Genomic DNA, 11430 nt, shown 5'->3' with positions numbered 1-11430 from the left:
TTATCCCCAAAATAAAAAAGCCCAATAAAGAAAGAATGGGTGTTCTATATCCATAACCCCATGTGTGAGTTATCTACAAAGGATCAAAGGCCACCGGAGGGCCCGAAACAAGTTTAAAACGGGCTCTATTAATGTATGAATATTCGTGTTCACATTACAAAACTACAAATCAAAAGAGCAACTGCTAGAAGCTTCAAAATAAATAACTATCAGCTCTGTAAAAGAGCACACCTAAGGCACTCTAAAAGGTAGGATCGACCCTTAAATGGTTAGGTTCGAGCACTTGCCCATCGACTTTAAGGATGAGATTATGAATATGTCATGCAAAGCCCAGCAAAGGTAAATTCATGAACCCTGTTATTACTCCTTATTCTCTCATCCTTTTCATCTTACTAACTTAATAATCGGAGGTTGCTCCAAAGTAAAAACTTCGGTGATTTTGTCACCTATTTGCTTTTTGTTTTGCAGCTATCATCAAACTTAATTCTAGATGCCTATATTACCAAAAACTCTTCCCCAACTTTTAAAGAGAATAATGTACTGTAACACACTTGAACCCACAATTTTTTACATTAACAATAATGTCGTTACCAATCAAACTAAAACCTTAATCGACAAAAATTTTTGAGTATTAAATATATATACACCAAAATTAAAGAATGCAAGTTAAAATGACCCATTTCTTAAAAGTAATCCGAACTCAAAATCTTAAAAAATTTCCTTGTTAATAATTACGTGATTAATAAATGTCTTTAATTAAGGCATATTAATGTTTCAATGAAATTTGTTTGAACGACATAACTTAATTAATGTTACATTGTTTTATATTTACAATTTATGTAACTATTAATGCTATTGATGATTCATAACTGCTTGAAGGAAACATGATAAATTTCTTCATTTCAATTGAAAGAAATTGATGAAAGCATTCATTTCAAATGTTTTTGATGAAAAAACTGTGGCTATGCATATAGAGATTTGTGTAAAGGTTATTATGCTTCATAATTCGTGAAATATATTTTACTTAAATAAGTTGTTAAATACATCTAAAATAAATAAATATCAATAATTCGATGTTAAACTTTTATGTTATTTTAGTTAATTTTTCATGTCATAATATTTATAAACATGTTTATTGATTTTTAAATATTTGTCCATGTGGGATTTTATCTCCTTAATAGGTTACATCGACCACTATCATATCTCAAAAAGATATATCTAAAAATACAATAATAATATTCTATAACTCGAAAATTGACTCTTTAAAATTAGATTTAATTTGGGGCAAAGCTAAAAAATATTTAGGAGGGAGGGTCGAAATTAAATTGTATATTTCTACGATAATAGAAATGTAATTTCACTATTTTAATAGTTTATATCTATATAATTTTTAAAGAATTAAATTATTTTATTATTATTTTTAAAAATTAAAGTAAAATTTTACTATTATTAATTATAAAACAACTTTCCACACCGGATACAATGAGGCCCTCCACAATTGAGCATTCATGCAGCGAGGCCTTCACCCAACTCCGAGATTTCACGTAAAAAAAATTAAGTGTCTTAACGAAAGAGGTATTTTAGTTAGTTACTTCTACTACAAACCAGAGTAACCTCATTGGCTCCTCTCCTTAAGCTGGTGAAAGGTCATAGTGTTGATGTAAACCCTTCCTTTCCGACATTGACATGTATAAAAAGGTCACGTTTGCTGGCTTTTAATAGAATTAGCTAACTATTAGTAACCAACCAAAATTTAAACATCTAATAGTTGTTGATACATACAAAGGAATTAAAGGAATCAACAAAAAACCCCTTAGAATAAAAGAAACCATGAGTGCAATCATACCAACAATAATGCATTGAATTCTATCAGAATTCCGCAATTAAATATACTTAGGCTAGAGTAGTACTAGAAAATTCACCAAAAAAATAAATAAATAAAAGAAACCATCTCTATATATAACAAAATCCCATGAAATACAAGCTGTTGGAAACCAATGCAAGAAGAATTAACACATAAGTTTTAGGTTTGTGCTCTCTACACATATTTAAACTGGAATTCTGTATTATGTGGAAATTTAACACCCAAACAAATAAAATAGAATAACACACATAAATTGGAATCAGAATGCCCTGTATATATAGCATACAACATAATAATTATGCTGTACTTGATCATTACTAACGTTTCTTTGATCTTCTCTTTTTGGCTGCTTCCGGTTTGCCAAAAATCCCACAAAAGCCACAACCAGAGACATTAGGAGAAGGAGGGTCGAAGCTAGGGGGCGCCACCTTCATCGTCGTCCGGTACATATTCCCGTCACCATTTTCCGATCGGCTACGTTGATTGTTAAGCTTCATTTTGTTCAAGTCACCTGATAAAAACTTGTCATCCCAAATCAACCCTGATGAGCCTTGTCTCCTGAACGAAGTCGTAGACCTTTGCAGACCACTCTTCTCCATCTCTTACTTGTTCAAAGCTCTTTATTGGTTGATGTGGGAGTCCAAAGATATGTGAAGACGAAGTATGAGTTTTTACTAAGTGTTGTTATACGCATATATAGGAGTGGGAAAATTGGGAATATGACAAGCAATATGGGGAAAATTCATAAAATGGTATCTATTTGTGTAAGAATTGGATTTTATTTTTAGGGACTAAAATTTTCCCCCATTTTTGCAAACTTTTAAATCACCGAATCAAAGATGATGGACCAGAAAGCTGCTTTTGTCATTGGTCTAAAAATTGGAATACTGATGGCCGCCGGCTTTTAAAAAATTATTAAATATACATTATATTAAACAAGAATGTTAATTAGTGTCCAATGACTTGGGTTAAAATTTGATGCACATAGATAAAGATTTTTTAAATCTACAAGCAGTATTAATAGTTTATAATATTATTAAACTCATGTTAACTAAGAAAAATAGAGAATTTTGTTGAGGGGAATATATATTGTGGAGTGTGCCACTTCTGGTATTATTTTTTAAGTGTATGTGCTTGGTTTTAGTCCCACCAAAATTTTATGAATTCCTTTTTACACTCAAAATTCGAAGCTAAAATCGAACGAGACATTCCATATCAAATATAAAGAACACTAGAAAGATATTCATTAACCATATAAACAATTAAATGTTAACCACGTTATATTCAACATCATTTATTGGGGTTGTGCTTAAATTTGTGATGTGTTTTATTTTATCTAAATACAACTTAATTATACGTGATAAAATTTTAATTCCGTTTCTAGAGTAAAATTTTTATTGGTATACCAAATAATTATGGAAATTATTTTTGTCTTAAATTTATATTAAAAAAATAAGAGTGTTATGAAATAAAATATGTGGTACCAAGAGAAACGTATATAAATTGTAATTCTTCTTTGCCTATATAAAGATCAATTTTATATGTCATATTTAATTATTTATGACTTCGTTATATCTTAAAAAAGTGTCTTCACAATTCAAAATTTTAATTTATGTTTCTCTTCTACATCTTTTCTAACAGGCAATACATAGAATACTAATTCAAAAATAAAATATAATTAATACACTATTTTTTAATTTATTTAAAATAATGTATTTAGTAAATTAAAAAAAAGAAGAAAAAAGAACATCTTATAGTAATAAAGCAATGCAGCTAGGTTTCAGAAATCCCCTGACCCTAGTACAAAAAAGATATGGTGATTGTGATGTTTCCTTACAAAAATCCTAATTTGTGTTTTTGTGTAATAAGTCATTAAATGGCATAAGCAAATGCTCAAGGCTAAAAACACTTAAATATTTAAAATAAAGGAAAAAAATATCAAGGCTTGGCACAAAATACAACTGGACTATTAATATTTAATGCCTAAAAGTGTTGATTAGTCTGACAAAATTCTTTGATCCTTCTTTGATCTTGATGCTTGACTTTGATTATAGATACTGAATACATTTGATTATAACTCGAGTTACTCATCAAAATTTAAAAGTTTAATTGAAAAGTGAAGAAGTTTGAACAAAAAAATAAACTTGAAAAATAGCTTAGACAAAAAAATAAAACTTATTTACTAAATGGGCCAAGTCTTGGGCAAATTTTTTTGGCTTTGGCCACATGCCTATATTTTTTTTTGTATTTTTAATTTATTGGGAAATATTTATTTTAATATTTTTAGTATATTTTATATATTATATTTTTTAAAATTTATTTTATATAAAAAATAATTTAAAATAATTATTAGGATCTGGTCGGGTTCAAGTTTAGCATTTTTATTATGGACTAGACTTAGACAAAATTTTAGGTCCATTTTTTAGGATAACCATTCTAAATCTTGGTCATATCATGAAATTCATTTTAAATCTTCTACTATTAAAAGAACATTTTAATCTTTGCAACCCTACATGTTAAGTTTATTGTTAATAGAATAGTGTGGCTAAAATGACCAAAATTAAAAAGTTTACCGATTTTGAAAACAAATGGAAGTGGTTTGATAGTGGTTGATGTGAATCAAACTACAAATATTTCAAATACAACAATTATTACAAAAAAAAAAAAAAACAAATGGAATCGAAAATAATTTGAAGTAAAAGCAAAATCAACTTCTTATCTCTACCCAACTTTAAAAATTTTAATTTAGACACTAACATTTGAATTGTTTCTGTTTTAATCACCCGTTGTTAAATAGATAAAGGAAATCTAATTGGTATAATAACACATTTAGTCTTCAATATTTACATATTCCATCAATTTGATCATACTTTTAAACAATTCATTAAATTTAACCATTTACATTTAAAAATTTTATCAATTTGATCATCAACTTCTTAACAAAGTTTTGAACTTTTAAAATAAAAGCATCTCACATCTCACATCTATAAATTTGTAACCCCCCCCAAAAAAAAAGCCTCACAACTAATTAGCCGTTTTCCAATCTTATTCCCAATGCGAATGAGTTTATCTTGAAATTTTATTTCCCTTTCTTTTCCTTTTTATTAGTTTTCTTCTAAATATCATATTTTACAACATTTTGATTGATAAAATTTTGTTTAAAGAAAATGAAAAGACCTTTAAAAAAGAACACTTTACATTTTACTCTTATTGTTAACAATATGATTAAATCCAAAGCTAAAAAATATGGCTTTGAAAAATCCAATTGTTCAATAAATAATTATATAAAGAAAGTTAATAACATTTAATTTTTCATAAGAAAAAAATGAGAAAGAATTAATTGAATTTTCTTTTGTTACATTGATAATGATTTTTTTTTAATTTTATAAATTGATTAAGAGATTATTATGTGTTCTATTTATTTTTAATTTTTAATTTGTAAATCCACAATAAGCAATACATATCACTAATAATCTAATTTAGTGTCAAATCATTTACCAAATTAATTAAAAACTATAATTCTGCTTGTTAGATGAAATTTTATTTTATTTTTTACAAATATTAAACTATTTATATAATTTTATTATATATTATATTTTAAATTTCGTATTTTGTATTTTGTATTATTTTTAATGGTGCTTAGTTAATTTCTAACACTAACTTCTTAAAAATATAAACAAAAAGGGTTATGTACTGAATTGGATACTTTCAACCATAAATAAAATAATTAATAGACGTGATATGCCTCTGTTTTAAAAGCTAAAAGTCTTAGTTAGAAAGTTTGAGGATCAAATTGATAGAATATGTAAGTATTGAGAACCAAATGTGTTATTATACTAGTTAGAAAAAAGGTTTTTCATTATCAATTTAACGACAGGTGACTTAAACAAGAACCAATTAAAACATTAGTGCATAAATTGAAATTTTTTAAACTTTAGTGACCAACACAGAAACACAAATATAATTGAGTGACCATTTATACAGTTTACCCTTTAATTTAATATTTGATTTAATGTCACAACAGTCTCTGTTAAACCATATCATCTCATTAACAGTAAAGGAACTAAAATAACAGCTTTTCAAACATAAACTAAAATATTTCTTTAATAATAAAAAACTTATAATAAGTAACAAATTAAACTTTAACCAAATTTTGTGACCTCAAAAACATTTTTATATGCTCAATAGTCTTCAACAAGTATAGGAGAAAGCAATTATATATACATTATAGCTTTAGAAAATTTGAATTAAGAGAAATTTTTAATTAAAAAGAAAGATTTGAACTCTCTTTTGTAAAATATATACATTTTAAAAAAATTAATTTAATTATGAGAATATCTGAAAGTTTCTAAGTTGATACAATGCTTAAAACTATCACAACCCTTAAATAGGAGGATAATCCACGTCCTCCTACACTAACAACAATATTAATACCAACCGAACTAAAACTCAATCAGCAAAATACACAATTATCACTATACTATTAGCTAAAATGTTGTGGGAAGCTGATGTTAAAGGCAAATTGCACTTTGATAATACAACCTACAGGAAAAGTAAAGTGATATTATCAACATTACAAAATTCAGCAGAGGCAATTATAGTACATAAGACTGTGATGTTATTAGCCAAAATGAAAATAATAATCATCAATGAGCCATCATTGGATGGAAAACAGCATGTATCGATTAGAAACCTAGTCAATAAACAAAGGAAATTATTACTAAGATGGGTCTTAGTTCATCTTTGTACTTAATGGATTTTCAACATCTTATAACTATTGCCTATTGATGATGCTACTAATGATGAAGTCTTACAATCAAGTTTTCATTTAAGATCCAAAATTATCTAATTTTAATTATTTGTAATTATATATAATATTTTTAGATAATTAGTGAATCTTTCAAATTGAGTATAATTGGAGTACCTTAATTACTCTCCAATTATTAGGAAAAAGTGAAAATTGGGATAATTACATCGATAATTACAAATAATCAATTACACTTAAATTCAATTACTTTTTGTCTTTTTAAGCAAATTCATACATTATTATTGGATATTTTATGAAAGTACATACTACATAATAAAACACATATTGATTATTCATGAATTTTTATGAAAGTACAAGAGCTTTAACCATTTGATAGAAAATTTTCATTGAAAAAAAGGCATATAAAGGGTAATTTACCACTTAGGTTATGTTTGATAAACTAAAAAAAATTAAATGCTCAAAAAATGTGTTGAAAAAATAAGGGTTGGATATAAGTTATAAAATTTATTTAGTATATTAATTAAAATTAAATATTGGGTATAATTGGATTGTTTGAAAAAAATAATATAATCGTAAATGAAATAGAATAAAATAAAAATAATTGAATTTATTCTTTATTAAGTGATAAGTAGACTATAAGTCCCTATCTGCTTATCATTTTCTACATTTTTATTGTATAAAGTTTTTTCTATCTAATAGTTTTCATTATAAGTTATCAAACGTGTTTAAAAAATTAGTTAATAAAAATATTAACTTTTAGTTAATTGAATTTTTTCTATACCTTATCAAATAGGACCTTAATGAATAATATGTTGAATTAAATTATAATTTAAGTTTTTTTTCTTTTATATTATTTATTATCTTTTAAATTGCAAATCAATCCACAATAATTTAAATTAATTTTTTATTATTTGGATATTGTCAACAAATATTTATTTTTTTTAGTTTTATGATGTTTTTATATTTAACACGTTAATTTTATTAAATATTTTTATTTTCAAATTAAAATTCATGATAAAAAATAAAATAAAAAATTCAAAACTTAATATTTAAATTTATCAAAAAATATATTTATATTCCGTAATTAATTATCAATAAAAAAATAAAATAATTTTTATAATTCAAATTCAATTCTTATTAAAAATTAAAATTAAAAATAAAAACTCATTACTTAATTTCAAATTCTCATTATACATCGCTTTTTTTGCAATCAATGAATAGTAAAACATGTTTTCATCTATTTTCTAAGACCTTATGACAGAACAATTATTGCCTAAAGATAATGGAACATGGCAACATGCTTATTCTATTAATATTCTTGGTTAAAATGATGAACTAACATGGATGATCTTCATTTCAAATGTTGGAAACATGTGTTTTGGTTAAGATTTTAAAATGGTTTATTTTATATAAACTTAAATAATGATTTTGACTGTAAAAATCAAATGTTGTATATTGTTTTTGTGCTAAAAATATATTTTTAACTTAAAAATGATTTTTTAGAGAACAATTAGATTCGACACATGAAACATGAATATAATTATTCAATGAGTTGAAATTGATTTATGATGTAGTGAAAACAAATTGAAAATGAAATTTGCACTTTTTGCTTAAGATTGACCAAATAATCAAATAAAACTCACCTATCTATTTTAGACTTAAATTCAGCCTAACTTGGCTAATGGTACCTCTATTAAGTGCCCTAAGCAAGAATACCATCACCATTTATGACTTTTTTTTTCCCTGTTGATAAAAAATGTTGTAGAGGAAAGAAGCTCATTCATGAAGTAGGGTGTAGATGGTAGGAGAATGACATTTGAACAAGTTTGTGCGTGGCATTGTTCTATTGAATCATCATCAAGTGAGTGTCTCTAAAGTCAGGTTGTCCTAGAAAGAAACACTTTTTCAAACCACTTGCTCAATTTGAAGACAATCAACTCTTTGTCATGTGACACTTTGTTTCATCGTTCATTGTTCAATCCACCATTCATGTTTGTTTGCCCATTTAACATCAGCATAAAAGTCCCATTTAGTCAGATTTGTTGTATCATATGATATCACCATCATCATCATCATTCAGCAGTAAAATGTGAAGACAACTTTTCACAGCAGTGATTTTTGTTGTTGAGTTGAGAACTTTCCCCCTTCCTGCCATCACCGTCACATTTGCCAGAGGAAAAAGATAAAAAAGGGAAAATAATTGAGGCCAAAGGTAATAGATGGTTTGTCTTTATTTGGATTTGTAAAATCATTCATTGAACGGTGGACAATGGTGCAATGGAATAAGCTAAGAGGGTGACAATTACGAAGATTCCTTTTTATTTTAATATCATTGTTACTTCATTGTCATGTATAAAAACCCTGAAGAACTCAGGATCCCCATTTGCCTTGTGCCTTTTTTACAAAAATCTAAACAAGCAAAAAAAAAATCTCATTGTTAATTACGGCTCTCTCTTTGCTCTCAAAATTCCCCTTAAAATATGTCGGATTGGTTTTGTATAGAGTTGCACTATGGTTACGGCGAGCTTGGGCATTTTTGAAGATGAAAAGACATGAAAATTCTAGTTTTGAGGTGGGATTTTGGTGCTGAAACGCAGCACTTTCCTTGAAGATTCTAACTGTTTTAGCTTCTAAAAGTTGTTGGTAATTAGGGATGTTTGATGGAGGCATGACTATGTGTTTCCATACTGTAAACTGCCCACAAATAATAGGTAACATAAGCAAAAACAGGAGAAGGAGTAGAACAAAGTTGAACCCATGTTTTGCGGTGAAGATGTGTTCAATTCTTTTACAAAGTGATGAGAGTGGAAACCTATCAGAGTCCAAAAAGATATCAAGTTCATGTTCACCACAAGTAAAACCCCAAGCTCAGAATTCCCTGCTTAGCCAAGCTAACACTGTAGGTATAATTGGAGGGGTTTCTGTTCTGTCCACTCTTATTTTCCTGGAGAAACTTGTGTGGTGGAGCTCAAGAAAAGGAGAAGAAAGTGTGCCTTTTGTAGTTTGCAGTGATCCTTCCATAGATGGGGCACTTGCTTCTCAAGCCTCAATTCATTCATCTTTCGATGAAACGGCTCAAAATGAAGCGAATCATGAAGCTATTGTCCGGAATTTGAGGCACAAAAGAGTGTTCCTTGAACAGTCTGGTGCTAGCTGCATAGTTATGCCATGCCATATCTCAAATGCATGGCATCAACAGATATCAGAGGGCTGCTCACTGCCATTTTTTCATATTGGTGAATGTGTTGCGAAGGAGCTCAAGGAAGCAAAACTGAAGCCACATGGTACTGGGAGTAATGTGCGGATTGGGGTGCTGGCTGCCACTGAAACTATAGCTGCTGCTTCTTACCAGGATCAACTAGGGAATCAGGTATCCCGAATAATGTCATTTTAACTCCTTATTGGAGCTTTATTATTGCACATTCACTACACTATCTGCTTCTGGATTGGGTTTTTGTGATGATATATTAATGTTATTAAGTTGATATACATTGCATCAGAAGGAGCATATAAGTTTTCATGTGTACCAGATTGAACATTCGAATTCTCATACGCTGCATTTCGGAACATGAATTTGAGTTTTATATATGTATGTGTTATGTCTTGATATCTTGGGTTAAAATTTTGGCAAATTGTTTCTCTCGGGGGATATATGACCCTCCAAGTACATAAACATTTGAACATACCCGAATCCCTCGAGTAACAGTTGCAATTGACTGTGCCAAGCTAGTCATATTATGTGAGGAAACAGAGGAACTGTTTAGATTATTCCACAAGTGAGAGATGAAGATGATATGGTCCAATAACATGATATGAAACATATTACATGTTTGTTTTGAGCTTGTTTTAGCTGTGTAGGAAGAAATGTTGATCCTGATGTAAACTTGGTTTGTTCAAACACTGGAAATTTGCAGGGGTTTGAGGTAGTTTTGCCAGACAAAGCAACCATGGAACACATTCTAATTCCAGCGATCGAATCATTGAACAAACGAGACACCGAAGGGGCTCGGAATCTATTAAGAATAGCAATCCAGGTGCTTTTGATCAGGGCCGTCAATGTTGTCATCCTTGCTTCTGATGAGCTTCAGAATATATTACCTAGAGAAGATCCTCTTCTGAAGAAATGTATGGATCCGATGGATGCCTTAGCCCGATCAACCATAAAATGGGCTAAAACTGGAAAACAAGGTATGCAGAAGAATACTTGCTAGTATTACACACCCAAAACTTGTGAAAACAAACGGTGTACTGTCTTGTAAGGATATTATTATTTGTGTATCAAGAAATGCACAGGCGTATATGATTATACCAGAAATTAGCTGTGAGACACGTTCTCATGTACAATATCTCCCCTGGTTGGTTCTAATTGCTGAGCCAACATTTCGCATACTTGATAGGTGTGTATATATTTGTATTTATATTCAAATATGTACGAATTACAAGTAAATTTCGAAGCCATGAACTGTTTCTATGATTATGTTGCAAAATGATGATGATCTTCTTCATAAAAGACCAAAACCGAGCCATGTGATCTGTAATCAATTAGTATTATTTTGTGGGTCCCTTGCTTATTACCAACCACTGTCTGGCGGACGGCCATGAAACTCCAAGCTTAGTGGGGGAGAAAGATTCTACTGAGCTTTTGCGAGTCCTGCTTTAGCTGATTACTAGGATTTTTTTTAATATAATAAGATACTATAACTTTCCAAGATTAAAATCGAGTCAAAAAGAATAAGTACTCTCGGGGCCAAATCGTTTGAGGTTTTAGTCCTTGGAAGAGTTTTTTTTTAAAATAAAA

General features: G+C 28.7%; 2 protein-coding genes across 2 annotated transcripts; one reads left to right on the top strand and one right to left on the bottom strand.

Moving 5' to 3' along the window:
- Positions 1-1975: 1975 nt before the first annotated feature.
- Positions 1976-2504, bottom strand: LOC107939422 (uncharacterized protein At1g15400). Its single transcript, XM_016872752.2, has one exon. The coding sequence runs from the start codon at positions 2461-2463 to the stop codon at positions 2182-2184; it is 282 nt and encodes a 93-aa protein (XP_016728241.1). The 5' UTR covers positions 2464-2504; the 3' UTR covers positions 1976-2181.
- A 6480-nt stretch (positions 2505-8984) lies between these two features.
- LOC107939412 (broad specificity amino-acid racemase RacX) lies at positions 8985-11103 on the top strand. The gene is made up of 2 exons (XM_016872744.2): positions 8985-10002; positions 10547-11103. The coding sequence occupies exons 1-2, from the start codon at positions 9286-9288 to the stop codon at positions 10841-10843; spliced, it is 1014 nt and encodes a 337-aa protein (XP_016728233.1). The 5' UTR covers positions 8985-9285; the 3' UTR covers positions 10844-11103.
- The last annotated feature ends 327 nt before the right edge of the window (positions 11104-11430 follow it).

The sequence above is a fragment of the Gossypium hirsutum genome, chromosome A07 (genome assembly GCF_007990345.1).
Source record: "Gossypium hirsutum isolate 1008001.06 chromosome A07, Gossypium_hirsutum_v2.1, whole genome shotgun sequence".
In the NCBI taxonomy this organism is placed as follows: domain Eukaryota; kingdom Viridiplantae; phylum Streptophyta; class Magnoliopsida; order Malvales; family Malvaceae; genus Gossypium; species Gossypium hirsutum.
The sequence above is the reverse complement of the archived record's forward strand: the minus strand, read 5'-3'. Positions and strand labels throughout refer to the sequence as shown.

Coding starts and splice junctions, on each gene's coding strand:
- LOC107939422 (XM_016872752.2), bottom strand. CDS start 2,463: ATGGAGAAGAGTGGTCTGCAAAGGTCTACGACTTCGTTCAGGAGACAA.
- LOC107939412 (XM_016872744.2), top strand. CDS start 9,286: ATGTTTGATGGAGGCATGACTATGTGTTTCCATACTGTAAACTGCCCA. Junction 10,003..10,546: donor AGGATCAACTAGGGAATCAG/GTATCCCGAATA, acceptor GGAAATTTGCAG/GGGTTTGAGGTAGTTTTGCC.